The sequence below is a fragment of the Arachis ipaensis genome, chromosome B1 (assembly GCF_059453495.1).
Source record: "Arachis ipaensis isolate K30076 ecotype BB chromosome B1, ASM5945349v1, whole genome shotgun sequence".
Taxonomy (NCBI): domain Eukaryota; kingdom Viridiplantae; phylum Streptophyta; class Magnoliopsida; order Fabales; family Fabaceae; genus Arachis; species Arachis ipaensis.
Window position 1 is genome coordinate 137,470,174 of NC_142436.1, and position 24,752 is coordinate 137,494,925.

General features: G+C 34.2%; 4 protein-coding genes and 1 pseudogene across 7 annotated transcripts; 2 read left to right on the plus strand and 3 right to left on the minus strand.

The window, feature by feature from the left end:
- The first annotated feature begins 1,279 nt into the window (after positions 1-1,279).
- LOC148578541 (uncharacterized) lies at positions 1,280-3,294 on the plus strand. Its single transcript, XM_088503087.1, has 10 exons — positions 1,280-1,428; positions 1,514-1,565; positions 1,729-1,797; positions 1,905-2,002; positions 2,103-2,185; positions 2,270-2,448; positions 2,494-2,664; positions 2,781-2,905; positions 3,010-3,064; positions 3,166-3,294. Exons 1-10 carry the CDS (start codon positions 1,280-1,282, stop codon positions 3,292-3,294), a joined length of 1,110 nt encoding a protein of 369 aa, XP_088359213.1.
- A 967-nt stretch (positions 3,295-4,261) lies between these two features.
- On the minus strand, positions 4,262-9,110 carry LOC148578542 (protein FAR1-RELATED SEQUENCE 5-like; annotated as a pseudogene).
- A 5,960-nt stretch (positions 9,111-15,070) lies between these two features.
- Positions 15,071-15,925, plus strand: LOC107619537 (uncharacterized). The gene is made up of 2 exons (XM_016321831.3): positions 15,071-15,397; positions 15,469-15,925. The coding sequence occupies exons 1-2, from the start codon at positions 15,274-15,276 to the stop codon at positions 15,597-15,599; spliced, it is 255 nt and encodes an 84-aa protein (XP_016177317.1). The 5' UTR covers positions 15,071-15,273; the 3' UTR covers positions 15,600-15,925.
- A 1,603-nt stretch (positions 15,926-17,528) lies between these two features.
- BSH (transcription regulatory protein SNF5, putative (BSH)) lies at positions 17,529-20,545 on the minus strand. 3 transcript variants are annotated; one of them, XM_016339182.3, is made up of 8 exons: positions 20,332-20,545; positions 19,979-20,234; positions 19,844-19,891; positions 19,686-19,763; positions 19,326-19,364; positions 19,153-19,235; positions 18,977-19,039; positions 17,529-18,148 (listed from the first exon to the last, which is right to left on the minus strand). In XM_016339182.3, exons 1-8 carry the CDS (start codon positions 20,379-20,381, stop codon positions 18,049-18,051), a joined length of 717 nt encoding a protein of 238 aa, XP_016194668.1. In that variant the 5' UTR covers positions 20,382-20,545; the 3' UTR covers positions 17,529-18,048. The 3 variants fall into 3 exon arrangements, 2 of the variants coding, with proteins under 2 accessions (XP_016194668.1, XP_016194659.1); XM_016339173.3 differs by having other exon boundaries at positions 19,680-19,763; XR_015902475.1 differs by having other exon boundaries at positions 17,547-18,857; positions 18,912-19,039; positions 19,680-19,763.
- A 1,706-nt stretch (positions 20,546-22,251) lies between these two features.
- Positions 22,252-24,253, minus strand: IAA31 (indole-3-acetic acid inducible 31). 2 transcript variants are annotated; one of them, XM_016321842.3, is made up of 4 exons: positions 23,978-24,224; positions 23,708-23,907; positions 23,520-23,625; positions 22,252-22,670 (listed from the first exon to the last, which is right to left on the minus strand). In XM_016321842.3, the coding sequence occupies exons 1-4, from the start codon at positions 24,184-24,186 to the stop codon at positions 22,616-22,618; spliced, it is 570 nt and encodes a 189-aa protein (XP_016177328.1). In that variant the 5' UTR covers positions 24,187-24,224; the 3' UTR covers positions 22,252-22,615. The 2 variants fall into 2 exon arrangements, with proteins under 2 accessions (XP_016177328.1, XP_020958742.1); XM_021103083.2 differs by having other exon boundaries at positions 22,562-22,670; positions 23,708-23,910; positions 23,978-24,253.
- Between the last annotated feature and the right edge of the window lie 499 nt (positions 24,254-24,752).

Here is a 24,752-nt window from a genome sequence, read left to right on the forward strand (position 1 = left end):
AAAATCGATTCTTAATTGAATCCAAATGGGAACACACAAGCTGAAGGTAGCCTAACCCTGGTACTGTTATCAGTTAGCAAAGGTAGACATTAGCCACAAAATCAATGGCGGGAACGGATGACTATGAGCATCAGTTGGAAGACTCCCAGGATCCTGACCCTAATGATGCGTAAGTTTTGCTTTCTTTCTTGTATATGGCTTCTCCGTTGTTGGTCTTTAGAAGCTTACATCTTCTTCGTCCAAATCGGGTACTCAAAATGCATGTTGTTCCTGTGTATGCAAGTTATGTTATTTAGTAACAATGTTTATCTTCTGTTCCAATGTAGTACCCACGATAGAGATGGGGACCGTTCGAAGCGTCTCGGTCGAAAAGGGAACGTCGAGCCTTAATTTGGAGCTATCAATGAATGTGGTACGACTAATATTTCCCTTTATTGTTGTATCCTCTTTACTTTTTGGAAACATGAGGTGGTTATTTCGATATATTAACCCGAGTTTTTTGTATCACGAAGTAAATATTCTGGCTAAACTCTGGCAGTGATACAGAGCGCTAATGCTGGTCACGGAGAAAACCTAACTGAAGATCCGAAGTCCCAACATGATGGACTACTACTGCTCGCAGTTAAGCTGCTGGAGGTACGTGTGTCAAGCAATTTCTCATAGAGCATTAATCACACTGTCGTCGAAGACACATTCATGACATGTGCCTGGGTTTAGAACAAAGGCAGTACCTTTGGTACCTTATATAGTACACTTCCCTGTGTTACTGTACATGCGGTGATCCTTTTTTCGTCCACACTTTTGTTCAATAGTTTGACCCCAGCAACTAATTTTTCCCAACTCATCCCGTCTTACCAAACCCACATGTGACCCATGTTAACCTTACGGTTAGCTTCATAACTGGTATTGAAATATGGTATTCATTGTTTTTGTTTTGTGGTTTGTTCACTGACTCCACAGAAGATCGATGCTCGGACAGTAGCTTTGGAGGATCGCATGTCGGCGCTGAAGTGACCCATGTTTCAGACAGGCAAATTTGTGACGGAGATCCAATCACTACTGACCACCCAAAGGGGGAGTCCAACTGCATTCGCCACTATTTCATCCACAGTAGCAGCGAGAATGGCTATTCATGGTAACCTCGTGGCGGAAACCGACTTAACAGCGCAAAGGCAAAGTAGAGGTGCAGTTACTAACGATATTGGTTCACCACCAGAAATCCTTGGAGAAAGGAAAGGGGTTGGTTATGTCGAATGTGAATTCGTCGCTTGACATCATCATGCCAAACTCTCCCGATTTTGACAACGACGTCATCATGGATGAGGCACTATCAACTCCTCTCCCTATTAAGGGCACGAACAGGTCAGGATTGCCAAAGCGATCCCTTGCGCAGTATTGGTGCTCTGGGTTGAGGCAATTTGTGAAAAAGTTAGTTAAGGCCTTCGTAGCTTCATTCACAGGCTTCGTTTAGCTTTTATAAAAATTACTTACCCATGATACCTATGCTGTGCAGATTTTCAAGGACCTACCCAGCATGTCTCAGCTTGACTGCACAACAAAAGTGTGTGAGCTATTCTCCCTGCCGGAAACCTGCGACAGTCCACTAAAAATCCCAAAATTGGAGCCCATTGACTCTAAGCCTATGCACGGGGAAGAACAGACGGATTGTAGGAAGCGCGCAACCAGTCCGTAGAATTGCCAGCGGAACGTTCATAGTTTTCTATACAGGATGGGAGTGTATTCAAACCATTTGGGATGGTGAACATAATGGAGTCTCCCGTGTTGTTAATTCCACTGGCAAGTATTCCAAACACTCCACGCTTAATATATACTTCATGACGCCTTGAATTTCTTAGTACCATATTTCCATTGATGGCTTAACATTGTATTGGTTATTTGTTTAGGGGTTCCAAATGGTATTTAGGCCAATCGTCCACATGGACCTGACATGTGACGAATGCAAGATGGCCACTTACATTTACAGGAAAAATGATCAATATTTGTAGGGAAACACTTGTCGTTATTCATATCTTTAGAATGTGTCGTTTATTTCTTCATCGATAACGTGGTCATGGATCTAATACTTGTTTGTTAACAACCAGGGAAGTGTTGTTCAAGTTCTCAACATTGGAAGTCCCTAGAGCAGGGTTCCACTCCCTATCATCAGTTTACATGCCCAATGTTGATGTGAGTTAAATCGGACCATGCCGTAAATATAAGAAATATAAATTCGATGGCAAGACTGACACATTTGTTTTCCTTTGTGCACAACTTATGAACATAATCCTTATGAGCGTGTTCATGAGAGCCTACTGCGTTGTGCCACCTCGTGTTTGGTACACACTGTCTGTGTTTGCCGATGATGTACTAGCTATGACGCCCTTCGAGGTCATTACGAGAAAATACATGAACAGATGGATGCCGGCAACTAGTCGTCTAGAACATGTTGTAAACTTAACTTTTCATTCGACATATGCAGCTTCTTGATAGAAGTTTAAACCTATTATTGACCTATCTGTGCTGACAAATTTTTGTGCAGTGTGCGAACCAACATACACATGGTACCTGATGGTCGTTGACGTGAAGCATGGCAAGGTGTACTGTCTAGATGTCACAAGAGCTCCAGAGCATACGGAGCACAGGGAACGCAACATGCAAACCATTGTGAGTGTAATCCAATTTACATAACACTTTTAGACCCTGTAAAACTTCTCAAGTTACAATTCTGACCGCAATCATCAATCGGTTCCATGTGCCGATTGTGCTTCTGTTGCCTGCAGCTACTTATGCTAGGCCAGTTTTTCAAGCTGGAACTTAACATGCAGAGCTTTTCCCATGTTAGTGCTGATCTAACCACTTGGGGACCAATTAAGTATCCTGAAGGAGTCCCCAGTTACCCGGAATAGTAAACTAATTTTTTACTTCGTCATATGTCGAACTCGAAAGCAATTGTGATTAAGAAGGAATGTTCCGATTTAGTAAATTCCGGATTATTTGGTTGTTTTGTAGTAACGATTCATGTCTATGGATTTTGAACTGGATCCAAACAGAGGAAAAATTCAAAGTTTCCAACCTTCCTTGACAGGTTCGTGATGACTAAATTGCCATGTTGTGTCTGTATAATGGAAGAGTCGTATTTTCGCCCTTTCCATTTGTTACTGGCAGATGGACCGGTTGAAACCAATGATGAAAACCGCAACGAAGATTGTTCTTTTGGATTGTAACGAGGTGAGGGCAACAGTGGTCTCGAAGGCAGAGGCAGCGTGGAGGAAGCTTATTCGCACTAAGGAGTGATACACTTTGCACATGTGGGCAAAAGACACAACTTTGGACCATTTTGATATAGATTAAGTTTTAATTTCATCCTGAAAACTGTTTAGGAAGTACAAAGCATTTTAGTAGTGTCGTCAAGTGCTATTGGTGTAGTCTAGATTATGTATGTTTGCTTTTATATGTGTAGGATGACCACTTTTGTGTGTGGAGACAAGTGGTCCTGTCGACAGGCTAGATCACAATATCCACACCCCCCCCCACTTAGACCAACTGTGACTGAAAGGGGGATATGGCCAATACTTATTTGGACCCAAGTTGTGGCATTTTGTTTGGACTGGATGACCTATTTGTTTACGGCTCCATTAGTATACCGTCGTGTCCTTTGCTTGCAAAACTAGGTGTACCTTATGTAGTGAATTATTGAATGGATATTGATAGTTTTATATTAATTTCTTTACCTGTCACCGCTGTGTTGTTAGAAACATGCTATTTTGAAAGTTACTAAAAAGGAACTAAATTAGGGCAACTATTCGAAATGAACAAAGAAGAACTAAAATAACGAATCTGGACATTTGTATTCGTGGACCAAGGATACATAGATCTTGATGTTTCTGGACAAGTCACCCCGTGTAAAATGATTAACCAGGTTTCACGTTAAAGATATAAAAAACAATCAACCCAGTTGAGTGCAAGGCTTGACCTTCATGCAAGATTTATGTCACCTTTGGGGCAATATGGAAAAACATCACGGTTTACAATACCAAAATCAATAGGTACATGCATCGATTGTCAACGCCGATCGTAAAAGGATTTGGGATACTACACAGAAAAGCCAACTAATCGGCATCAAGCCGTCGTTATTTGCATTTAAAAATGTAATCCACAAGGGAGCCTGCGTGCTTAGAAATAAAAAGGAGCAGGAGCAGACGGTTACATTGTTGGCGTGAACGAACATATAGAAACTAGAATTGGCAGGTTCTTAATAACATCATCCCCATATGCCTACATAAGTATTAAGTTAAAAAACGGTTACATATAACATGTTCTCGTTAACATCATCCATCTAATAATAGATTACAACTCAGTCGACGACGGTCAGCCGTCTCCAAGAGAAAAGTGTTCCCACATGTGGCTTCCGGATTGAGATGGATTTTCAGCCTGCGTGTTCCCTGGGCCAACGCTTGGTACCTGTTGCAGGAACAAGAATGTTTTATTACAAACCGGTTAACACCAATATAATGCAATCAAAACGGATTATGTGTTGCAGCATGAACATTTTAGTGCCTAATTCGTGCTGAACCACACAGGATTTAGCATTAACCATTTGCGAGGAGTCTGCATTAAGCAAAGCCCAACTGAAGTTGTAACATTAATTTAATTGCGAAGACTACTAATTCTTTCGTAGCATCGAGACTATAAAATATGCCAGCAAAACGAGTTACATCTTAAGATACTGTTCAATGGGAAACGAAAAAATAAGACAGCATGAATGGCCTACGTGCCTCCATCACTAAGTTCATTTTCTTTACCCACAGCTTTCTTTTTTGAATATGTGATAGAAAAACGTGGAAACACAGAATAATGAAATAAATACTGGTGCCCCAGAACATAGTTTAGTTCAGTTCAAAGATTTAAATGGCATTAATAGTGATCCTTTCGATAGAGTTACTTTTATTGGTCTACGTGGCAGAGTAAATAGTCGATGAAGGACTAAGTTAGAAAGTAACCTTTGATCACTTGTGCTTTTATCCCCCTGCGAGTGATTTGTCATTTCTTGATGAAGGTTACGTGCCTCCGTTAGGGCATCTAGTCCTCCGGTGCCCTAGCTTCCCGCATGTGCTGCACTTTCTTTTGGTCTTAGTCGCAGAACCGCCAGCTTAACTCATCCGACCCGTGCCTTTTGTTCTAACACGAATCGGGTCCTTGACACCGCTATCTTTTGCCGTTGTGATAACATTCGTTGATGGTCTTAGGTCGTACTTTATTTCAAGGAAGACAGCATCGCTCAGAAGCTTTTTTGAGTAAAGCTTGAAGTCATCATCACTCATGCAAGCCACACGCCCTAACCGCTTACATAGCTGGGAGAGAGCACCCAATCGTGTCCTATAGGTCACGCTTCGGTCAGCAGTGTGTTGGTCAACACATTTGTTATGGATCTCCATTTTGGCTGCCTTGGACCACCTACGCAGCACTAGGCTTTCAGGAATTTCCACTAAGTCAAGCCTAACACACACAACAAGGATATGCACATATGGAATACCAAACGACTCCATTTGCATGCACGTGCAACTGAATCTGTTTGAGATAGGCTCCTTATAAACCTGCCAATTCATCTCAGGCCTCCGATACTTCTGGAGAGTATATACATGCGGGTTCACCGTGTCATTTAATTTGCATATTTTAACACGAACACACCATTTCAGGCTATCCCAGAATCTGGCAACATTTCACGGGTGAACTTCATCCAGCCGGACTTTTCCAACTCAACAAACTCGGTTTGTAGTACAGGTGTTCCGTACCAAGAACGAAATTCAAGCTCGTCCTCAGTGTCACGCAGAAAATCCACACACCTCTGAAAATTTGTGACAAATTCTAACACGCCGTACCTGCTCTCAACAAACCTCCCTAGTTTGGCATGTAGTGACTCGCACCTAGAGATAGTCTGTATTCCAGCAAAAAATCTACCACAGATGTATGCTGTTGCCCAAGCGTGCTTTTTGGTGTACAAGTCCTTTACCCACTCAACCTCCCTAACACCACACTCATTTAGCATTGCCTCCCAATGCGCTTCGAACTCATCGATTTCCATATTCGCCAGCATGCAGTGTCTAAACAGTTCCGTGAATCTCGGGTCGCATATGTTAATAGTCGCGTTCCTCAGCAGATGCCAGGCACACAACCGATGATGTGCGTCAGGAAAAACGGACTGGATTGCTATCCGCATGGCTGGGTCGCCATTTGTGATGACTGACTGCGGTGCTTTACCTTTTGCATGCATTCCAGAAACTACCGAAGAACCCAAATTTATGACTCCTGCAATTCACATGAAACCATTGCTGTACCGAATACGCATGTCTGGTTGTGGTGGTTTACTCCGGATAAGACAACAATGGGTAGGTTGTACTTGTTGCAGCCATACGTAGTGTCGAATGCTAGCACATCGCCGAATATCCCATAATCTTCCTGACAATGACCGTCGCTCCAAAACAAGTTGCACAGGTGTTGCCTTGCCCGAACTTGTACCGCCAAAACATTTTTCCATCCATGCGTGCCAGACCTTCCAAGTACCTAATAACTGCACTTACATCTCCGCTTTGGAGACCTCTCTGTTTCCGTATCTCATTATACATATCTTGCTTCGTGAATGTTACCAAATTAAAGCCCGCTAGTTGGGCTGTGAAAGACTCATAAATCTTAGGTATGCTAATCCCAATCTCCCTTATGCTTGTTAGCTGAGAAACTTCTATCTCAGATATCTTCCTGTGTGACCGCAGATAATCAACAAGCTTCCCATACGCAAGTTCGTGGTTATGCTCCTCGACAAAACGCGAGACATACCACCTCCCACTACCGTCTTTCCTCTTTATCCTCATCTCGGCCAGGCATCCGCATCGGGTTACTACCTTATGCTCCCTTTTGTGATCAACCTTTTCCAACCATTTCTTCTCTCGAAATCCTTGCCTATTACAAACAAACGTGTACCGTACGATCTCTCCGGCAGTGTTTCTAACCATCTTCCCTCGTCTTGATGCAAAGCCCTTTAGTCGGCTGTAGTTGTTATAGAAGCCGCCTGCCTCCTCAGGTGTTGAAAACTCCATTTCGAGGACATCTTCTACTCGCAACCCATCCAAACCCAAAAAACCGGGCAACATAGAATCCCCCCTTCCTTCCCAATCGGATAACTCGGCATCTTCCTCTACTCTCGTATCAAATAACAAACATTGTGTCCTGAAAGAATAAGAGAAACATTTCGTTACCAGCTGGCGTTATGTGGAATGCTTTCTATTTAAAAATTACATATCCATGCATATTAACATTAAATAACATCAAAGCCTTGCATTTTAAATTAGTTTCAAAGTATATTTCACAAATAAAATGTTCATAGGTACTAATATGGTTATTAATTCAACCCTGTAAACTTGAACTGAAAAACTTCTTTCTCGATTATTAATTTGATTTAATAAATATTATCATGTTATAATTTAACATACAATTTACACAATAATCGTAATATTTGGCCACTACAACATGTTAATGCCAATCATCTAATAAAGGATATGCTTGTCGATGCTCATTATCAAAGATGCAAGTAGTGCATATTTCTTTAAAATGTGAAAGTTCAAAACCGCAAACTTAACAAATACTATAGCCACGAAAAACTTAACAAAAAAACACCAATCTACCATTTCTTCTACGTATCAGACTCGTGACATCATAGTCAGCACATAAAATATCAGTTCTCGCAACATAACCCTCACAGCTGCTAAGAGTACAACCAACTGCATGATCAATACCACCCAAATCATGTATCAGAACATCCCCATCTAATTGGATCCCACTCACACCCTATAAATATGAAATGCCACGTATATGCATCGTACCTGTGAATTCGACACACCCGCATTGCCCTCCATCCAGTAATCCGCAAGAGGCTCATTCCACATACACGCATCCTTGCAAAACTGGCTACTTGATGCCATTATTACCTGAAAGACAAACAGGTCTAACTATAACGAACAATAAACTAGAGATTGCACAAACTTCTTCGCCATAGTTACTACACTCACCTCGGCCGCCTCAAAACTGTGTCACCTGATCAATGAAAAAATATGCCACTTACGTAGATCAAAAACCCTTAGTTTACCACCTCATCTACTATCCAACCTGCTTCCAACATCCTCATAGCCTCCACTTGCCAACTACAAACACAAACATCCAAAAACACCATATGCATTACACCTACGACACCAAGACACAAACACAATGAGCGTTACCTGCTAACATTCCTACCAATACAAATAAAAACCAAATTGTAACAAAATAAAAACCGAAGGATTTACAGTAATAAACGAACTGGCTAATGCATTCTTTGCAGCAGCAAATTCAAGGCTTTGTCACGACATTAAGCAACAAACTCAATGCGCTCAACTTTTTTATGAACAAAATTTATGCTCAATCATCTGATTAGGTCGACAATGCGGTTAAACCAACAACAAGACATTACTGTAATTTTCAACAGGAAAAAAAACAATTATCAGAATTTTCAAGAACAATAACAACATCAAATTTAAGTTCGAAAAATTCACTATTTCAGTAACAGATTAAACTTTCAACAACAAAGTCAGGATGGAGAAATGAAATTGAAAACAAAATAAAATTTGGCAGAATGAAGCTCAAACGCCCACGGACCTACACACGGCAATGGACCACAGCGTCGACCAACGAAAGACCGCGACGTCGACCTCGCGTAATTAACATGAGCCACAATCTACGGTGCCAACTCGTGCGATCAGGCATGTGAGATAAACAAGGTCTCCGCCGTTATCGGGGTTCCATATCTTGAAGGACACAGTCATAGAAAATACATACACAAACAACACAAACAATGAGGGATGAGGACAGCCTCCAAGCCTCCATGGGTGGATGCACATTGTCACATTAAGGCATCGGGGGTTTTCCAAAACGACAACGTATTCACTTTTTTTACCAAAATTACTATTGCTTGCGCCACCGTCCCCACATGGAACATGTTCATTACGGGCTTCATTTTCTTTCGCTACATGGATCAGCAAAGCAGACGTAATTCTAACAAACTCATCAATGACACAAAGGCCCATAATACAAAAACCCTTCAATAATTTAATACAAGCCCAAATTCAATCGCTTTTACTCTTATCAGCCCAAGCCCTCCAACTTTTAAACCAATTGGCTGAGGGGCAACTTGGCTTCATTTATCCTTTAAGCTGATAATAGATCACTACTCCTATCGTCATTTTTTACTTCATTCAGGGACATTCAGGATATTTCACATCGGGCTATAGGACAAAACTAAAAGGTGTGACCTGCCGTACGTGGATCATCAGAGTTTCAGAAAAGCGGTCTGAATTATTTGAAAAGTTTCCTATAACTTGTTGGACTAGCCATAAACGGCCAAATCTAAAAATTGAAATCATTAAACAAATAAAAAATAAGTAGATCAATCCATGTCATTCGTAGATATAGGTAGACTGAATCTAACAAAAATGTTATTTGTACATTAAAATCAGTCACTAAAATCAGCTACGATTTATTTGTGTATAAATACATGTGTAGTTTAATTTATTTTCAATGTGTATTTATATTCTAACATATATTTTATACTGGTGGCTGATTTTGGTGGTTAATTTTAGTGTACACGTAACATTACTATGAATCTAAATAGGTTGAATTGGCCAGTTTAACAATCAAATAGAACACGCCCTCTTCTTTCCATCTCAAATATCACTTTTACAGTTTTATTACATTAACTTGCCATAGTATTGATATAAAAATAATAAAAAATAATTATCATTTATATGGTCACAGCCATGAATATAAAGCAGATCTTGTAATGTAAGAGGCTCATGCTGAAGCATTAGCAAGAACCAGGGATTGCCTTTTGTATGTGATGCATTTTTTCAAAACTTAAATTCAGAAGATCTATTTCCCACAAATATACATAGCTAGATCCAAATTCCAATTGTCTAATATCATAAAATAAAAACCATAGGCCGAAAAATTAAGCACGTTTAAAACAAAAACATTTTAGCTAAGCGGTGGTTGCCAATGGCTTTCTTTGAATTTTGATCAGTGGTACGGCAAATTATATCTCTTGTCCTCATTGAGAGAAAAAAGTATTCATTCATCAACTATTCTAAAAAAATAGTAGCAGTACTACTACAATAATTCATGAGTAATTATGAGGGTTGTATTACATTAAATGCCTAATGAAAATGATCTTAATGAAAGAAAGGTGGAGGTGGGGGATATTTGGACCTCAGGAATCAATGCTTTAAGGAGACAATAGAGACACAATTATATAAATGTGACCCATAAGTTCATATAAAAGGACAAACATAGGGGTAAATAATACTAGAATAATGGTTTTGTAGTATTTTCTATTGGGTTGTTGAATCCATGTTTCCCTATGTATGTTTTTTGTGAATGGCAAATAGTTGTTCATTGTGCTCTCATTCATGTTGGTCCACACTCCACACTCCTTTGCCTTCATATACTTTTCCAATAATCCGTCTTATTTGACCCATAATAGAGTCCACTTTTACTATCAAACAAATGGGCCATCAAATGTAACTTGACCCAATCAATTTTCTTCACTTTTTTTCTTCTTCTAGTAATTGTTGACAAAACAATTAATTATGAAATATTATTTAATCATCATATATAACCTTGAAACTAAGATGTACCAAATAAAAAAATCGGAGCTCTTTTCGTTGGTTCAATGTTCTGCCTCGATGTAACTAAAATAATGGTTAAGGGAAAAATTGAATTGTATATAAGTAAATAAATAGGTTGTAAATAAAAAAAAGTTGCACATGGGATTTTTTTTATTTAGAGGAAATGTAGGACCGACATTTTAATGTCCGAACATGAAGTGTGTGGACACGTGGAAAGCTTCTACCAATAATCTCAATTCGTTGTTAATAATCAAACGTGTCACTTTTGGAAAATGAAAACGATGTTTGCTTTTGTTTATAGACTATAGTTTCATACTATTTCCCATATTATATTAAAAGGAAAAACTATTATCAGACCCAGCAATAATTTTTCACTGTTCAGTTGTCAGTCACATGATACATTGCATGTGAAAAGGAATAAACTAATTAGTTCTAATTATCTAAATTGAACTAATTAGTTTGCAAGAAGATCATAGGGTACGCAGAATAATACTGTTGCTAATTAATGATTTTTATGCATTATGGCGTTTATTTTATTTTACACCATATGCATGTGAAGGTGATGTTCTTAGAAATTCATGTACTTCTCATAGAATATAATTATTTGACCTAGGCCTCGGATATATAGAGCCTCATCATCCATAGTAAAAAAGAATTAAATTAATGCAAATGTGGATATGTCACTTTCGCAAGATTGCATTATATTATTGGCTATTAGATACTCAAAGATAAGGCAATACATTTGGGCTCTCAGATTTTATAACTTTCAACGTAACCAGAGTTTGATTAATGATAATAATCTATTAGTAGTAATTTATGTTGATACAACCAATGATCACACACACTTTAAGGAAATATATAGATTCTCAAACCAAATTAAGCTGCAACATTGGGAAGCTACCAATTTCCATCTTTTTGTTCAATCCATGATGATTAGAATCAACGGCACCGTCACTAGTGTGTTCACACTTCACATCCACTAGATATGAAATTTTACTCGTTACTCCATATCTTGTGCTAAAGTGGCTAGAGAAGTCCTCAACAATAAGTCAAACAAATGAATCTTATATATTATTTTAATATAAAATACTAGAGTATTAGGTTTACTGGTTTAGTGTTTTTCTTTTACAAATATATGTATACTATTCACTGAGATTTCAACAAATCTATCCTCTCAAGTATGAACAATAATATGATGGTGAAAACTCTGGTGTAGTCGATTTCACGTGAAGTTGATAACTGAGAGCTGTTAGATGGTTTGACTGATTTGATTAAATTTTTATCTAACAACTCTCAACTATCAACTTCATGTGAAGTCAACTGCACCTGAGTTTCCACCTAATATGATTTCTCAATTTTTTTTAAATACTATATACACAAAAAATAGTCATAATATATATATATATATATACTATTATTTTTAAGATATATTTTATGTTTTAATATATATTTTATACGAGTGATTGATTTAATGATATTTTTTACGTACACGTAATATAGTTTATTTATTTATTTATTTCTTATTGTATTTCCAATTTCAATAAGTCGATCAATAATTTACTACATACATAAGATAAAATTCAAACATTGATACTTATTTAAGTAGATAAATAAACTAATATAATTTGTTATAAAAAATTAAGAAATTTTTATTAATAGATTAAGAAAAATAAAAAATAAATTTAATAGCACATTTTAACAAGAAATTTTAAAATTTTATATATTTTTAAAAATATATATTAATAATTTAATCCAGATACACATTTTGGGTATTTTATGTAAAAAAATTTTGGAGCAATAGTACTATGCTACTAGCTAAATGGGGCTTGAAAATGAAATGGCTGATGGCTGATGCATAGAAACCCCACAAAGGGGTTGGGTTTGTTTTTGGGGTTATCTTGTGTTGTTCATAGTTCCACGTTCCCATTCCCAAAAAACACCATGTCAGTGTCACATGCCATAATGAAGCGGGTAACTAAGCCTTTGTCCCAATGGCTTCTCTATCTCACATTTTCACTCATTTTCATTACAACAAGTTAAAAGGACTCGGAATGTTTTGCAGAGATGCATTGCATATTATAAGGGTCCCTCTCCACCCTCAACATTGTTTTGCCCCTCCCTTCAGGCCCATTAGATAGATAAAAATGTCACACAAGACAATTTTACATTTTTATCATATCTATCCTTCTAGTACCATCCATCTCATCCCATATGATATTTATCAACATGAACCAATGTAGTAATAAAAACATGCCATGATCAAAATAAGAGTAATGTCAGTTCTAGTTTCTACATTGAAAATGCATGTACCTCAAGAATCCTCATCATGGATAGAGACGTAAAAAATATTAAATAAACTTATTTCCTTAAATTTACTTTAACTTATATATTTATTTTAAAAAATTAATAAATTTTCTTATATTTAGATAATCTACTAAATTAACTCGTTATCTCTTAAATTCACATGGAAATTTAACAAATTTTAGCTTTTTTTAATAAAATGGTCCGCAGGATTTTACTCAAATAAAATTAGAAATAGCGTGTCCATGCCATCACTATTGGTTTAGGGTTTTGAGTTTTCACCTTTGATGTATGGTGATATAAATATCTTTCACATGAAAAACAAGGTTTGGTACTTGTTGGTAGGAAGAAGGAAAGTAGAAAGGTAAAGAGAGTAGAGAGGAAGGAGGACATACACATGTGAAGTAGTTAATAGGGCCTTCCACGAAAAGGGCATAGGTTAACTTATTTGGGGAGAGAGAATGAAGAGAAGCAGCCAAACAAAGAAAGAGGGTAAACTGGTAAAGTGAATACAATTAATTAATTCATTCAATGATACACATCCACTCAAACTATTAGATATTTATAAAATAAATTTAACTATGCAATAATAAAAATTGATTATTTTTTAAAAATATAAAAATAATATATTTTAACATACAGTCATACACAAACATACCTAAGGCTACGTTTAGAAGAGAGATTAAAATTGAGAGATAAAAATTAGAAGATAGAAATTTAAAAAAAAAAGATTAAATTAAGTCTTTGTATTGTATTTAATATAAAATATATTAGATCTATTTGAAAAGCTTCAAAAACTACTTTTTTTTTAGATTTTTGACTTATAAAAAATTATATTAATGGTGTTTAGTACAAATTTTTAGATATACTTTTAATTTTCGAAAAAGTTGTTTAAAAACTCTTGAAGAAGTCAAAAAATTTAATTTTTTTCATTTTCAAAAGCTATTTTATCATTCTTATTTATTACACAACTTTAAAATAAGTACTTCTATGATAACTTTTAAATATAAAAATAATTTATTTATAAACTACTTTTAATATAAATACTTGTGTTTTAAGCTTTTTTTAAAAGAACTTAATTAAGTTGTTTATCTAAACTGGTCCTAAACTATGGCTAAATATTATGTTTGATTTAAGATAAATATGAAGATTAATTAATAGATTTAAATTTTAAAAAGTTAAATAAAAGTATTTAAAAAAAATTAAAGTTTTAGTCTCCAATTCCAAAAAATTTAATCCCCTCTATTTCCACCTTCTAAAAATACTGAAGAGGCTGAAATTTTATATCCCAAAATTAAAATTTTATTTTTAATTTTTTATCATCAAACACAATACTAAATTATAGTCTTCTAATTTTAATTTCAATTTTTAAAAACAAACCCTACCTATTGAAAAAAATTATTTTGTGCTTTGAAAGCAAACATGTATTCTATTATTCTTGTTTTATGTCATTTATTTTATCAATGGTGTTAAATTTTATTTTATTAATATTTTTAAATTAAATATAATAATAAATATATAATATTAATGTAAAAATAATTAATTACAAAATAAGAATACTAATATGATATTAGAACACTTAAGAATTTTTTTCATAAGTAATTATTAATAATTAAAAATTATTAAATAATTTAATATATTTAATATTTTTATTTTTTAAAGTATTTCTCAATCTGATAAAAGCAACAAAAGACTAATTCATTGTGGATCTAAGTTCCATTAATGAATTATTGTATTCAAAAATTAATATTTGAATTTCTGACATTTGTATAAATAAACAAGTAAATTAATCACTTGACCAACCTAAATTAATTATTTAATATATTTAACTAAATTATTTAATATAATATACATCAGTATTTTAACTATAATGTTTAAATAGCTATTAAAACAATTTGATAAGTAATTTTGAATAATTTATAGAATATAATAAAGTAATGGTGGTAGTGAAAAAGAATTGACATGTGAGTGTGAGTGAGAAGGGGCGTGCAGCATGTGCTTTGGCGCAGTAGCCGACCCCCTCAACTTTTTTTTCCCCTCATCATATCCATAGCTATGACTATATCATAATCACTCATTACTTAATAATAATAATAATAAAAACCCACTCTCTTATTTTCCATTCCATTCTATTCCATTCAATTTCAACACAATACTCTTCTCACGGATCTTGCTCCTCTCTGCTCTCTTCTCTTCTCTTCTCTTCTCTTCTCTTCATATATCATTCCAATTTCCAAAGGGATTTAATCTTGCAATAGCAATTCAAATGGCATCTTGGAAGAAGACCATAGCAACCCCATTCAAGAAAGCTTGCACTTTCTTCAACAACAATAACCAACCTACAAGGGAAAACAACAACAACAACAACAATAAGAAGTCCACTCAAACAGGTTTGTGTTTCTTCAAGGTTAGATCTATATTATTCTGCTGGAATGATTGAAGCTAATTATTAAATTTGCAGTGGAGGAAGAGAAGAGTGTGATGGATCTGCATGGAGAAGTGATGGCGTGTGGGTATGAAGATGTTCGTGTAATGTGGTCAATATTGGATAAGTCAAAGTCCACAGCACCCTGCAACATAACCTCCTCATGATCCTTCCTCAAAGAAAGTGAAGCAGCAGCTGCAATTAGCAAGTGGTTTTTTTTCGTATGCTAATTAATGTATGTATTATCGTACGTACTAGGTTGCTTAGTTGGTCATGGTGGTATGAATGTAATTAATCATCATTGTAGAAATCGGCTCAATAGGGGATTGAATCCATGGAAAATCAGTCAGTATTCACGGCCCATTTTCATTTTTCTTTTTCTTTTGTATTTTCGATTCAAAGTGTTGTTTATAGGGAATCCGAATCCCCGTGATTGATGAACAAAAATCATGGCGAGATTTTAATGGAAAAAGAAAGTCACTTTTCAATCTTATCTCTCTGTCTCTCTCTCATAATTTTTTTTTTTTTTTGAGAAGTCAACTTTGGAGTCCTCAAAATTTGATTGGATTTCGTTAGGAGGAGAAGAATAGTAGAAGATTTGATTTGGTTTGATTAGGTTGATCCGATTAGATCTATAAAATAATGAACATGTTTGTTGGATTGATTTGCAGATCAATTATAATAATTCAACTTCTTTTTTTTTACTTTGATAAACTTAGTAATTCAATTCTGAATAATTTATTCTATTTTAATGATTCTTTCTGACCCGAATTGGTATGTATGAAATGCGCAAGCAAGGTAAACTGTAAATTTGAATAAATCAAGCATGAAAATCATTACTGTATATGCAAATATTAAAGGTGTGAATTTTACTTTTTTTTTTTTAATATTGATTGATTAAATCAAGTGATATTATTATACTGATTATGATTAAGCTTGTCAAATTTCAAAAAAAAAAAAAAGAACTTCAGTAGATATATAATCAATAACTAATATTTCTTACATTTTAAAATTTTATCATATCGAAATAAAAAATAGTATGATGAAAGTTTCATTTTATGCACATAATGTTCCTGTGGAAAGTTTGATTTCAATCATTAGATTGATTTCAATCAATGGCGTGTATTTAGCATCTTAAAATAATGGCAGACAAGCATACCTATAAACTAAAACATCTTGAAGACAGTAACATGCTCAAAACCTATATTAGAATTTAGAAGCTTACTAGACCAGAGAATGTTCATTGAGTGAACCTTGAACGTAAAAATATCAAGTTTGATGAACACGTGGATTAATTAAAGAAAGGCATCATCTACCGCTGCTAATAAAGGCTTCATCTACCACATGCCCATTTTAAGTAGTCAAATTATATCGCAGGCCAACAAATGCTTGTTCTATCAAACGTTTATTATGACCAAAATATTTTCATTTAATTTTACATTGGGATGAATTTGAAGATATTTATTGCTGAGGCACATTATTATTCAGTTGGTTCTGTCTTCCTCCTGTTCCTTTCAGTACTGAAACGCAGATATAACAAGCCCACATGATCCATTCTCTACCTTTCTCGAGAGATGAGTATTGGAGCAATATCTTCAACTCTGTTATGTGTGGACATTTTCTCTACAATGACAGAAATGGGGCCACTGTAAAGTCTGTCTTTACATATTGGCCCTGGCAACCTCAGATGGGATAGGCTCAACCCCACATTTTGTTTTATTCTATCATGGATATTCCCATTTCTTTCCAGGCATGTGGGGAGGAAAACATAGGATTTTGATTTCTCAATCTGTTACTGCTTCATATTTCTTTCTTGCTTGTTTTTTCATCCTAGCTTTACTTAGCATTGAAATTGAAACCCTCCGTCTCTACTGTTATAAGATATTGCACGCCTTATAAGACACTGCCCTACTTACATTTTTCCTTTCGTGGAGGGTTCATAGGTTTATGTGATATGAACTTGATTGGAAATAATGATTTCAGTCTTGGATAATAAATAGTTATAGATGGTATTCAAATAATCAGGGAATAATGTGCTATTCTTTTGCCCCAGCAGGGAAAGGTGTAAACTGCAACGGGTGCATATAAGTTGATAAATTAGTATCACAAAGCACATCAAATTCAAAATATATACACCAGAATGAATTAAACTCTACGATTAAGAGATGTTATTTTACATGCCACCCCTAGTTATCCATGTCTACATTAATCTTTTTCAGAGCCGCGTTTACAAGGAAGGCCAACATCACTTTTATAAAAGGAAGTATCAAGTGTCATATAACTTAAATTGTATGGTAGATAAGACTACTTGTGTAATATTGTTCAGTATCGTAGAAGATCAATGTAATTTACCCTAGATACTATGCTAATAAGATGTAATTAATTTTCTTTTTTAATTTGGCCTTGATGCTGATTACTGATTAGTGTCTTTGTACACAGAATGAAGATGAAGAAATGATACAACCTAATATGATAACACATGCTGACTCGTTGATTTTCTGATTCTACGAAACCAACTTCCACACAGTACAATAATAACTTGGTAATGATTCCCTCTAACTAATATAGGTTTCAATAGAACTATACTACTCTTCTAAATAAGCAATGCTTGTCAATTCACCTGAAATTCCGTTCTTCTTTTGCTTCAAGGGCATCAACTTCTTCATTGGAAAGAAGGTCCACGATAGGTTCATACACGTCCCATTCCTTTCTTTTCCTAATGCAACAAAAGAAAAACACGGTAAGCCAATGAACATTCCATTTTGAATCTAAGTACCACTATAGGAGAATATGCATACAAAACTTGAAAATTAGTTCGTGGCCTAAGAAAATGAAACTTCCATGCTTAAATTAGTTCTTAAGATGAGATTATTAACAGTGTCAACCAATAATTTCTTTTACATTATCTGTGCATTGAATTGTTCTCTTTGAAAATTGCTAAAAAATTTATATAATGGAGCATCAAACAGAATTATAAACAAAAACATTTTCTAACAGTTAATAAAGACAATGTAGTTTTCTATATTCCGAGTCAAGTTCCATAAGTCATATCCAGTTCTTTCTGAGGAAGTGTATTCCCAGTTCAAGTCACAATCCTTTTATTATAGGACACCATCATATCCACTGATTTTTCCTCATTGATATCTTCACTTTATTCATTTCTTATTTGCAAAAACATATGATATATGTAAGATGTTGCCTTATGCAACTACTGATCTGCTTCTGCTAGCATAATTCTGATGCCAATAACTAAGCCTTCTAGCATGTTTGGTTTTCACTTCTTGGAACTTGAAAACCATTGGTAGGACATAAGTCACAAGAGACAATCTCTTGTTATATCCAAGATTTAGGGATTTCCAAAAGCTCAATAAAACATGCTATTACCAATTAACTATCATCATATGCCATTTCAATTAGCATTTTAACTGCATAAACACCATGGCAATGTGCAGCATAGTGTGGTTAGATGATGGCATAACAAATCAGCATCAAGTTATCTAATTTTAGCAAAGAAAAGTGCATCACGCATACTTAATAGACTCACCGAACTACACTAGATTTTGGGCCAAATAACTTGACCAAGTCCACTGCCACAGCACCTCCTTTGCTGTTAATAGAGAATTGACAAGCAGCAATGAAACAACAGATTAGGGACATAAATATCCTTCCTTGAAGTAATCATATAATGCAACTGATCTGGGAAAGAAATGTATTGAATACCTGACTGGAGCATATTCAGCCCCTCGACGACCCTTCTTGCTCAATCTGCTTTCTCTTGCTGAAACCACACTTTGAATTGCAATCTAAATGTGCAAACAAACAAAAAATTTATGGTAAGATACGATATGTAACACACAAACATGATATATAGCATAGCAAATAGAAACATGGACCTCGTAAAGCTGCTCTCTTATAGCAAAGGCAATTGCTGGCTGCAAAACAAACGCATGTTTCGGTTTAGTAAGTTTTCACTTTCCAAGTGTATCTGTGTTCTTATTTACAAGGAAGAGAGTAGTACTTCATGAATGATAGAAGAATCCAAGTCCTCTATTGACACAACATATTGTTGCTATCTAACGAACAGAAAATGCAGCACCAACACAGTTTTCACATAGTAATAAACACAAATCATGGCACAGTGTAAGACTTCACTTTCCATTCAAAGTTTTCCTTAACTAAGAAGCAACGAGTTTAAACGCTGCAACATGTCCACATTACGCGATAGATAGATAGATAGATAGACTTACTCCAACCTCGGGGTCTTCAATGGCCATGTCTTTGCAGAAGATTCTGGCGAATTCTTCAGGATCACTCTCGAAATTGTTCAAGTCCTAGAAACTCAACGAGTTTAGACATACAACACAGAAGCAGATAACAATGACGACAATAACAATAGCAACAGCAATATTACCCATAAGAACTGGTCCTTCACGAGAGTATGGTTTACACGGAGATCAAGCTGAAATTACGAAAAAGAACGAGTTCAATTAATACGCAAGCGCGAAAAGTAAACGGGAAAAAAAAAAAGAATGAAGAGAGAAAAGACCTTGATAGGAATAATTTTCTCGCCGGCATACATGTCTTGGCCTTCATAGGAACGAAAATCGGCGAGCTGAGACTGAATGGATTGTGCAATTTGGGTGACGAAAGCGGGAGGGAGTTTCAGGTCCTTAACGGTTCTCTTGGCGAAGAGTACGACCTCGGAATCAGGATCGGTAGGGTTCCAAGTGAAAGCGTCTTTGTATCGCTGACCGTCGATTTCTATGTCCAATCGAATCGGCACCAAATTCTCCGAAGTCGGCCTGCATCGAAAACATACATACCTCAAGAATCAATGAATGAATGAATGAATGTATCAACGCGATGCAACGCTTGGAGTGAAGGTAGCAAGCAAGTTACATTCTGAACTTCACGGGGTTTCTGTAGAAACCTGAAGCTGGGGTTTTCATTATGCTGATGCTGAGGCTTCAGTGAATCGTCTACTGCTAACTGCTAACCGCGAATTTTAGTTTAGGCTCCAAAGATTTCTCTTCACGATGCATTCGAATTGGATGAATTGGAATTTGGAGGATTAACATTTAACATTTAACATTTAACATTTAACGCCGCTTCCGATTAACACCGTCGTTTTACCTTTTTGTTTCGTTTTGGGCCTAACACTGCCTCTCGATTTTTGGACGCCTTGATTGCTTTGTAAACGCTCATTCATTTTGGGCCTCAGGCCCATTATAGCTACCAGTCTATCCAGTAAGGCTAAATATTTGTAACATCCTGACCAAAAAAGAAATATTTGTAACATTGTTTATCATATAAATTTTTTAATAACCAATTTGAGTTTTTTTTTGGTGACTAATAACCAATTTGAGTTGATCGAATAATTAGTTTACTCGTCTACTTAAATAAATGTCATTAGAAGTTCAAATTTTATCTTGTATATGAACCAACTCATTGGCCAGTAACAAACTAAAAAAAAGAAAAAAGTAATTTCTCTAATGAAGTGGAGTAAAATATTAGGGTTGTTATTTATCAAAATAGGTCATTTTATGAAATAAATTGAATTACAAAAATTATATCTATTTCAATTGTGGATTTAGATCATTTTGGAGTACAACAATAATTTAAAATTTTGATTATTCAATATATTCAAAAAATTAAAAATATTTATCATTTCAACAAGATTTTTTCTTTTCTTTTCTTAACAATTAAGTACCTTCAATTATAAAACCAAAACCTTTGCTATGGCGTAAGACTGTAAGAGCATCACTTCTGTGAACGATATGGATAGGTTACTGGCAACTTGTTTGTATAGGTTTTTCCTTCAATAATTTAAAATTTTCTAAAAGAATAATTCAATTATTCAACCAAAGAAAAATGTGTTCAATGTTTGACATATAAGTATATAACTGTTATTTGACTCCAGTCCTCCTCATAAAAGTTCAACTATCTTTTTATTCTTGTGTAAGAATTCAAACTCGAAATTAAAATGGGTATCAATGATTGTCCCAGATGTTGCATCATTGTCAGTTGGTGAATGTTTCATCAACAATCAAGTAAGATGAGTTCACATATATTACGGACATGTTGTGTTTAATTAATATTTTTCTTTTTCTTTATTTGAAAACAAAAAATTTTATTGGACTATGATGAATGAGTTTTAATTCAGTTAGAATCTTGTTCACTAATCAACGAAAATGAAAGCAAAACCACTGTTCTTGACACGAGCCGTGTGAACACACACATTACCAATTATGTTGTACCCAACAAAGCGAAGCAACATCAATTTCAAAGCACGTACATACACTCCAGAGAAATTATGAACAACTTTACTTAATTAGCTTTTCATTGTTTCAATTCACTATTAGCTTTATTTCATAAAATTCTTTTGATTGAAACACATGTGGTTTGGTTGCATTGGTTGAGTATTTGGTACTTCAAGTTGTTGGTAAGATTATTCTAGGAAAGTAATAATTGAGATGCATGTATATCAAAATATTGCTAATATTAATGATAATAACAAATAGCACTTGATGCATGCTAGCTAACTAGCTAGCACCAAAGGACAAGTTAACTAAAATATCGAAAATATTTGGTAATAAAAAAAATTAAATAAAAATAATTAAAATTTATTTTATTTAGTATTAATAATTATTGTTAGAATTAATAATAAATATTAAAAAATTAGACAAATTTAAATTATATTTTAAATTTGTTTTCCTAGTATGACCATGAACTAGCAATAATGGGAGCCAGGTGAAATATTATCTCATATGGCTACAAAAGTTAAATAGTTAAGCTAGCTACAGTCTAATTAAGACAATATGGTTAATATATTATCTATAAATAGTTAGGAGAATCCACCATAAAGCAGAGAGAGACTAAAAGACAAATAGACACAATAGATATGATTGATGAATTAGCAATTAGGTAAGAAGCTATACATCTATATAATCTTTTTTTTTTTTTTTTGGTGTATATGATGATAATTAATAATGGAAAGCCGTTGTTCCCTTGTGGAATATTTCTATATATCTCTACTGTTTTTTTCCACCCACCCGCTAGATTAATTAACTAATTAATAATTACTAGGGGAAAAAATTCCTATCAACAGTGAAAATTGATGAGGGAATGCTTGCATGGAAGAACATTGTATATATGCAAATTAACAAGTTATTTATGTATTGACTTAACATCTGTCAGCTCTTGTGATCTTCAACTTCTTCACACTTGTCAAGAACATCCTGTATATATTATATAAAATATAATGAGAAATTGTCAAAATAATCCTAAAAATGGATAAATAAATAGTTAATGTTGTTTCCTACTTAGCTTATAGTATAGCTATACTAATGATGTCTATATAGAAAAAAAAAAAAAAAAAAAAAAGCTATACTAGTGATGAATGACGTTGTTAAGATAAATTACATTCAAGGGTAAAGCCATTTTAATTTTAGATTTTTTAATCCTAATATTATTCAAGTAAAGCAATAGATTTTTGAAAAAATTCACTTCACACTAATTAGCCTTTAAAAAAAATATTAATTTAGTTCTCTACGTTATATCTTTTTATTAATTCATCACTAAAATTTAGCAATATGCATGTTTATATATGCTATGAAATATTGTAATATATTTCTATATAAAAAATCATCATACAAATAATAATTTTTAGAATAAAATTTTATATGTTTTGATAGAATTTTTTGTAAATAAAAAACAATTAATAAAAATTATATAAAAATTCAAAATATAATAATGCTTCATTGTTTAGTACTAATATTATTTTTATACTCATGTGATAACAAATATATTTATCATTATAAATAATAAAATATATGGACAACTTTATTTTGTTTCACATTATTTATTAACAGAAAAACATATATATTCATTATATATTATCATAAAAAATTTAATTGATATTTTTTTCCATCGAAAATTTATTAGTCCAAAATTAAAATTTTTAAAAATTTAATTGTCACCTTATTTTTTTTAATTAAATATTAGAGACACATTTTAAAAGAAATCAATACGAGCAAATGGAGTGAATTTCAGCAAATTTTGAAGAAGATGAATATAATTAAACTTACTCCCATGGAACATCTCCAACCATCATCCAATCCCCTTCTTGATCCTCATAAGTAAGAACATGAACATTATTCCCAGAGATGAGTGGTAATTGATGAGAGTTAGGGCCTAAAGAAAAGAAAAAAGAAATTGGCAGTGTGAGATTGATTATATATAAGATTGAATTTGAAAGAAGAGTTGATTTGCTTACAGAGTATGGTAGTTCTGAACATGTTGGCAAGAGCCTTAACAAGAGCATGATAATTATGGTGTGCCAGCAGATTGAGCTTCCTACCGATGGGGATGCCTTCCATGTATACTTTAACAAAGTGAGATATTTGACTTTTCTCAACAAGGGTGCACCTCAATGTTGACTTCACTGGTGGCCAATCAAAACTACTTCTTTGCTCCCTGCTATTAACATCTTAATTAATTAATGTAATTAAATTAAGGGTGTAGATGGATGGATGGATGTATGTACCTTGATGGTGTTGAATAATGAGAAGGAGAGAGGCTAAGGCCAAGTCTGAGGTCGGTGCTCAAATCGGTTCTTCTTGTTGAGATACTTGAAGAAGAAGAAGGGTGGTTGTTGTTATTGTTATTATCAGTGGTGGGAGAAGATGAAGATGATGAAGATGAATGAGGAGATGCAGTTATTAGGTCCAATGTTCCCATCACCATTTCTTCCATTCAATGCTCCACCAACTCTCTCTCATCTCAACAAACCCAAACAAAAGCCGTCACCTTACCCTCCTTTTATACCAGACAGACACTCTTTTCCGACCTTGTTTAGAAGCTATTTGAATATAAAAAAAGAATTTTATTTCGGTCCAAGTTTTATGAAAGTTAGAGGCTTAAAAAGTAATTTTCAATGGTCAAAAACAAAAATATTCGCGAGACAAAAGATCAGAGACCTATTTATCCTTTTTTCTTATTTTTATTTGAGATTCAGTTCCATAGTTTAGAATGATTTTATCATATTAATATAATAGAATTTAATTTTAAAATAATTCTTATATATATGAGTTAAATTTTCTTCTTTTATATTAAACATCTATTTATTGTTAAAATATATAAAGAGAAATATTTTTTATATTTGATTTGTAAAACTAAAAAAAATAATTCTTGAATAAATTCTAATTTTTAGATTTCAAACAAACTCATAATAAAATGAATAAGTAGCGAGAAATGTTTGATCTACTACTTATTTGAATCTTAAAAGAGTTCATGGGTAATGTATTATATCAAAATCTCTC

What these genes read in the sequence shown, in the direction of transcription:
- LOC148578541 (XM_088503087.1), top strand. Translation starts at nt 1,280, where the DNA reads ATGCCAAACTCTCCCGATTTTGACAACGACGTCATCATGGATGAGGCA. An exon ending in CCGTGTTGTTAATTCCACTG is followed by an intron (nt 1,798 to 1,904) that starts GCAAGTATTCCA and finishes TTATTTGTTTAG; the next exon opens with GGGTTCCAAATGGTATTTAG. An exon ending in GTCCCCAGTTACCCGGAATA is followed by an intron (nt 2,906 to 3,009) that starts GTAAACTAATTT and finishes GTTGTTTTGTAG; the next exon opens with TAACGATTCATGTCTATGGA.
- LOC107619537 (XM_016321831.3), top strand. Translation starts at nt 15,274, where the DNA reads ATGGCATCTTGGAAGAAGACCATAGCAACCCCATTCAAGAAAGCTTGC. An exon ending in TAAGAAGTCCACTCAAACAG is followed by an intron (nt 15,398 to 15,468) that starts GTTTGTGTTTCT and finishes TTAAATTTGCAG; the next exon opens with TGGAGGAAGAGAAGAGTGTG.
- BSH (XM_016339173.3), bottom strand. Translation starts at nt 20,381, where the DNA reads ATGAAAACCCCAGCTTCAGGTTTCTACAGAAACCCCGTGAAGTTCAGA. An exon ending in TGAAGGACCAGTTCTTATGG is followed by an intron (nt 19,764 to 19,843) that starts GTAATATTGCTG and finishes TTGAGTTTCTAG; the next exon opens with GACTTGAACAATTTCGAGAG. An exon ending in GCTGAATATGCTCCAGTCAG is followed by an intron (nt 19,040 to 19,152) that starts GTATTCAATACA and finishes CTCTATTAACAG; the next exon opens with CAAAGGAGGTGCTGTGGCAG.
- IAA31 (XM_021103083.2), bottom strand. Translation starts at nt 24,186, where the DNA reads ATGGAAGAAATGGTGATGGGAACATTGGACCTAATAACTGCATCTCCT. An exon ending in GTTCAGAACTACCATACTCT is followed by an intron (nt 23,626 to 23,707) that starts GTAAGCAAATCA and finishes TCTTTTCTTTAG; the next exon opens with GCCCTAACTCTCATCAATTA. An exon ending in GTTGGAGATGTTCCATGGGA is followed by an intron (nt 22,671 to 23,519) that starts GTAAGTTTAATT and finishes TAATATATACAG; the next exon opens with GATGTTCTTGACAAGTGTGA.